This window comes from Macrotis lagotis, chromosome 3, assembly GCF_037893015.1.
Source record: "Macrotis lagotis isolate mMagLag1 chromosome 3, bilby.v1.9.chrom.fasta, whole genome shotgun sequence".
NCBI classification, from domain to species: Eukaryota; Metazoa; Chordata; class Mammalia; order Peramelemorphia; family Peramelidae; genus Macrotis; species Macrotis lagotis.
The window spans coordinates 301207632-301214428 of record NC_133660.1 but is presented as its reverse complement, the minus strand read 5'-3'; the positions used below and the strand labels follow the sequence as shown (position 1 = coordinate 301214428).

The 6797-nt window shown below is 33.7% G+C and overlaps 1 protein-coding gene across 1 annotated transcript; it reads right to left on the bottom strand.

Moving 5' to 3' along the window:
• Window positions 1-2107: 2107 nt before the first annotated feature.
• On the bottom strand, window positions 2108-3034 carry LOC141516995 (olfactory receptor 4P4-like). Its single transcript, XM_074227938.1, has one exon. It carries the CDS (start codon window positions 3032-3034, stop codon window positions 2108-2110), a length of 927 nt encoding a protein of 308 aa, XP_074084039.1.
• Window positions 3035-6797: the final 3763 nt, after the last annotated feature.

Sequence of the window (6797 nt, the reverse complement as noted above, 5' to 3'; positions counted from 1 at the left end):
GGTCTATATAATCCCCAACCAGGGGAAGAAAAACAAAACAAAACACAGGGAAAAACCCAACACTCCTACTCAATCTGATGAACACAATAAAAATTATATTTTATGAATCTATTTAACTTAATCCTAATTTCTCCCATAAAATTAATAATTTTAAAATATATTTAACAAAATATGTATGCAAAATGTTAGCCTGATTGTTCCCTACTGAGGGTAGAGGTATGGCAATGAAGGGTGAATGTATATTCTGTAATTTGGAAATATGCATGTACAAATGAATTAAATAAAAAATTAAAGTTAAAAGGAAGAAGGGAAGCCCTTTCCTTTCATGCCAATCTTTGCCTGGATTCACAATCTAATTGGTACAATTACCCTGATCCATTTTCCCAACACTTCTCATTATACTAATGAGCCAAATCAGCTATCTCATTGACCAGGTGCAAAGGACAATAGCACAGATTCTCATTCAAGCCCTGAAAAGTTATTTCACCTCTTCCTTTGTCCAACTCTCTCCTTCCTGTTGGCATCTTCTTGGTTTCCACCAAGCCCAGATAAGCTAGCTTTAGTAATATCCTTAAAGACATCTGTGAGACGCTGTCAATAACCTTCTCATTCTTGTGAAAGCAAACTAGTTGATTCTTTATCACAGATAGATGTGCATATGTGCTTGTGTTTGTTTCTGTGTGTGTGTATGTGTGTGTATGATTTCTCTTTTGTTGGAAAAATATTTCTTAAATTATCCATTTCCTTTTAGTACAAGACCATAATAGATTTTGGAAGACACTGACTTGTCCTAAGGTCTTTTAAATGCAAAAACAATAGAAATGAGATATGCAATCAGCTGCACTATGTTAGTAATTGAACAAGAATTAAAATGTAAGGTAGATGTTAAGAGAAGAGAAGGTAAATACAAACAAGGAAAATTGCTGATTTCACAGGTTTACCTCATGCTGGCCCTGTTCTGAGAAATTATTCATTTTTGTAAAAAGAATTTTAAATGTGGCAGGATGAGTTGTGTAATATAACAAAGTCAGATTAACAATCACTTTTTGTCCCAACATTTAATTAAATGTAGATTTATTAAATGTCTTTATGTGCAAGTACTACGTAGACATTACAGGAGGGAATCTTCATGATATCTGTTTGTCACTGAGGATTGGTTGTGTTTTCAAAGAATGAGGAAGTCTCCTAATATTATGAGATCGCCTACTACAGAAAACACTGCTTCTATTCATTCCTATTTCACATGGATGAAAGTTTCTCCATTGACTAGCTGCAAAATTAGAATTTGTTGAATCTTTAGAAATGGGAGACCATAAGAGTCAATGATTTTTTTGTCATCATGTCAGAGAAGATATTGTTTAACCACTAGGTTAGGGATTATGAAAAGAATCAACCACTGCATCATTTAAAGAGGCATGCTTCTCATGCTCTCACTTTCACCAGATTCAGCGAAAATAGTGTTGGGTATTTTCTTGGTTGTTTTATTTGGTCTTCAGATTATCTATATTCGGGCAATAATTTCCACATGACATGGAAATTTTAGACAGGATCCCATACTAATCAGGATTTAAAGCAGGATGTTGATTGAATAAATCAAACAGAAAAGAGATGGAAAACAGGATTCCTAGTACTTTAACACAATAGGGTGATTGGATTTGAAAGTACAACTCTGCTAAGAAACGATTGCACTAAGTTTTGAATGTAATTTCTTTCTGCTTTTCAGAGAATGAAGTTGAAAAGAGAAATATATAAGTATTTATTATTAGGTCTCTTTTCAAAACAATTCAATTGCTACTGATTAAGTATAACTTGGAATCATGTGACCAGAAGAAAATTTTAGTGAAAGCAATCAATGGGGTTTGGAGCCAATGATTCCAAAAGGTGTATATAGCCAAAATCAAATGAATAATTGAAGTAAATATTTGGAAAACCCATGAAAAGCAATATTTCATTGTATTCTGGAGGCTACATAGGAAGAGATATCTAAGATGAAAATTTTCATTTCTTAACTGAGTTGCTGTAAAGGGAAAAAAAAACAAAAAACACAAATTAAAATCCAAAGACCTCCCACTGAAGTTTAAATATGACACAATGCTATTCATCTGTTTTATTTGAATAGCATTTTCACTTTTGTGGACCACACCTTTCTCATGGCATTCTTCATTTCATTATTTCTCAGTGTGTAGATGAGAGGGTTCAACAGGGGTGAAACCACAGTGTAAAACACTGAGAACTCTTTCTCATTCAGGAATCCTTCTGGTGGCATATAGGTGATGATAGCAGGTACAAAGAAGAAAAGTACAACCATGACATGGGAAGCACAGGTGTAGAGTGCTTTACGCCGACTTTCAGATGAGTGTTTCCTTAGATTATATAATATGATGATGTAAGATGCTACCAAGACCAGAAAAGTTAACAAGGCAATCATTCCACTGTTAGCAATGACTAAAATATTAGCAACATATGTGTCTGTGCATGCAAGCTTCAAGAGGACTTTGGAGTCACACATATAGTGATCTATTTGATTAGGACCACAGAAAGGTAAATTCAGGATTGTGAATAGCTGGGCAATCGAATGCCAAAATGCCAATACCCAGGCGACCAGGATCAGCATTTTACACCTCTGCCTATTGACAATTGTGCTGTAGTGTAAAGGTTTACAGATGGCGACATATCTATCAAAGGCCATGGATACCAGGATGAAAATCTCAACACCTGCCAGGAAATGAAAAGAAAAGAGCTGAATCATGCAGCAGTTGAAAGAAATAGCCTTCCTTGAGGAAATTAAGTCACTAATCATTCTGGGAATTATAGCAGAAGTGAAGCAAGGATCCATAAATGACAAATGACAAAGAAAGTAGTACATGGGTTGCTGCATCAGATGGCTGTATGTGATGGTGATGAAGACAACGAAGTTCCCCAGGATGATCGCTAGGTAGCAGGCCGTGAAAATGACAAAACACATTATCTTTATTTCTTTCTTCATAAGAACACCCAAGAATATAAATTCTGTGACATTGTTCTGATTTTCCATGTACTGAGAGAAAGTAATGCTCTCCAGTAATCTGAAAATACAGATGACATGAAAAAGGCTAGTTAGCATCAAATAAATATTTTTTTTTGTGAAAGTAAATCCAAATTGCTTTTACGTCATTACTGCAACTCATACTGAGTTCTTGAATTACATCTCTTTTTTCTAACATTTAAAGATGACAGGATAAAATATAATCTTAATCTCATACATCCCTTTATAAAAGGTTTTTTCCTACTTAAAATTTTATAAAATGTGCTATCCTTTTAACATTTTTTCTTTGCCAACAAAATGCTTTGATATCTTTTGTTTCAATAACATAACACAATTTAAGAGATGAAAATGTCCTTAGATTGAGCCTATAGTATTTTGAAACAAAAAGGGCACTTTTTCCAGATTCTAACTATGCAAAGTTGCTCACAATATAATTAAATGTGATATTGTTGAATCAAAACAAATGTGATCGATAAAAAAGTCATAGAGATATTCCTTTTTTTTTAGCCAAGAAAGATCTATCAATATCTGGTATTTTATATAGTAAAAAATTAAAAATCTAAATATTATGTTTGTGTATGAATATTTTAAAATTATTCCCCCAAAATGAGGATAACTGTAGGGGAATAGCAAAATCAATAGATTTACCCACCCCACAAAACTTAGTAATTACCTTAAATCAAATTAAATCAATCATGACTTTTGAAACATCAAACAATAGTCAAACCAGTAGACCAAGCAAAAGACACACAGTCACACACACACACACACACACACACACACACACACACACACACACACACACACACACACACAGACACAGACACAGACACACAGACAAACACAAAGTATACCAGATTTTGTTCCCACTGGAAATCAGATGAATAAAAATTGGATTTCTAGAAAAAGTCTTTAGAAAATTCTCAACCATTGTCAAATTTGTCTCTATCCAATAAAGGGAAGACTAGAGGATAATTTTTCAGGTACCAAATACCATTTTACCTTTTATATGAACCTTAAAATTGATTTCAGTAGAGAATCTTTCACCCTCTCACAAAAACATTCAAAGTATGCTAGGTCATGAAAACTAAGGTCTATCCCTACATTTTTTGTAGCCAGCAAATACTAGGTAACAAAATACCCTCCAAGAGACTTGTTTTCAATTTTCAAGAATATTTAGGAAATTTTTGTATTTCTTTGAAAACAAATTGCCTTTTGAAAAGTATATGTCTCATTTCCCCAAATAATACTGAGACTAATCATTCTTCCTACACAAATTCCTCAATAAAATATTTATGTTTTTTCATGGATAAGCATAATATTAATTTCAGGAGAAATTTGTATTTGTTCAATGCCACATAACAGCATACCCAGGTCCATGAGCAGCAGGACAGAGTAAATGTCACCACTCCAGACAATCAAGATCATTATCTTATATCTCTGGCTTTCAGAAATCATCATATTGTGTTAGAGTTTACAGATGGTGACTTAGTGATCAAAGACCAAGAGCAGCAGGTTCAATATATCAACTTGCCATTAAGTGAATTGTAAAAAGGCAAGCCATACCTTAGCCTGAATGAAGCAAAACATGGAAGCTGTCCCTCAAATTTCTGCTTTGTTAAGAGGTGGGATGAAAATATAGTTTCTACTAATTCTATATTATTGTACTCTTTTAAAAACATGTTATTTTTTCTTTATCTGTGTGTCTGTGTGTGTGTGTCAGAGAGAGAGTCAGACAGAGAAACTTTTTCTCTCCCTTTTCTTCTTCCTTCCTTCCAATCCTTCCTTCCATCACTCCATCCTTCATTTTTTCTTTTCTTATTCTTTTCCCCCACGCACAAATAGAAACACAAATTACATAACATAAAATTTACTAAATTAAGTCTCTCATTGTTAAATAAACAGAGACCAAACCATAGGTAATAGACTTTCCCAGTTACCTGCTTTATTGTTTTGAAAGAAGCCAAAGAACAATCCTCACTAAAGTGACTGAATTTCTTTCAAGCCCCTTGGATTAACCCCCCCCGCCCCGTCCTGCCAGGGAATGTAGAAGTCTGATAGCTCTCTAAGTAAAATAAGTCTGTAATGTTAATTTCTGTACATTCTGTAGCTTGACATTAGGCAAATAATGTAATTTTTCTGAGCCTCACTTTAATCATAAAAGTGGAAGCATAAGAGATTCCCTATATAATATAGATTCTTCTGAGAGTTAGCTAAGATATTTGACAGTGTACTTTGAAATGTATTAGGAGATGTTCCATTGTAAGAATCAGTAAACAGAACAGATGCTTATTCTGCCTCCTTTCCTGTCTCAAATATGTATTAGAGAGAAACAAGCAAATGTCAAAAATATTAAAAGATACCTTTCTATAACACTTGAAAGTTTCAGATTGCACTTTTACCAATACATATATATGCACATGTATATTTCTCCCGTGCATATGTATGTCTGTGCATATATGTATATACATATGTATGTAAATATTCATATAAACATGCAATTGTGCATATGTACATAAATACACAGGTCAGTGTGCTTGCTTCATTAATCACATTTATCCCTTTGATTGAAGTTAGGGAATATGAGGAAAGGCTCAGTGACAAGTTATATGTGAGAGAGTTAGAAGAAAATATTATTGGGAATATGACAGTATAGACAAGAGTACTGTGATTTCATGTCAACCAGGTTTATGACTTGGAGAAGACCTCTCTCAAAGTCATTAAAGAGTCTTAGTTTCTGAGTCTATGAAGATAGTAATTTTAAAGGGAATGCATATAGATTTACCAAAAAGCACAGAAAAAAATATAGATAAATCTGATATTAGTGGAATCATGCTATATAATTCAATGGGATTTTAACATGGGAACCAAGAATAGATTTCAGGGTTTCTCTGGTGATCAATGGAAAAAATGCATCTCCTAAAAAACAGAATTCCTTTGTAATCCTAAGAATTACACTTTTTTCATTTAGGAACATTATTCTCAGGTGTTCACAAGCTTTTCCTGAAAGCCAAAACCTAACCAGTAGATAAAATTTAAGGCTTAAAAATCCCTGACCTGGTGAAAATCTCAACTTCAAGGCAATGAAAAGAATTGTAAGGAAAATAAATATAAGGAATGGGCTGCAAATAAAATTATTTAATTTTATCAGAATTAAAGCATAACACCTGAAAATATGGACTGATACATGAGGAGGAATTACTGTCAAATATTGTTCTGTCTGGTCCAAAACAAAGTGTCTCCAAAAGGTTCTCCTTCAACTGGGAGTGAGTAGATTATAACTGTAACAGCAAGTCATTTGGATGACAAGAATAGCTTATGTTGTACAGACAGTTCTTTTCTGTCTGAATTGGTGAACAGTAAAATATCAATCAGTCAAAGTATCTGTTAAGAGTAACCTATTTTTTTAAGTTTTTTTTTTCAAGGCAATGGGGTTAAGTGGCTTGCTCAAGGCCACACAGCTAGGTAATTATTAAGTGTCTGAGGCCGGATTTGATCAGTGCTCCAACCATTGTGCCACCTAGCCACCCCAAGATTAACCTTTTAATGGAATATTTTAAGAAAAAAATCATCGCAGAAAGATTTGCTGAGCATTAGTAGAATTTAAAGGTATGGATTACTAGTGGGATTCCAAAGCAGGCCAAGGTGTAAACTGAGGTCCAATACTACATGCTCTGGATTCTGCAACTTCTAGATAACTTTCTAGGTGGGGTTTTTGCTTTTACCTTTTTTTTATTTTTTGTCTTTTTTACACTTTTACCCTTTTCAATAA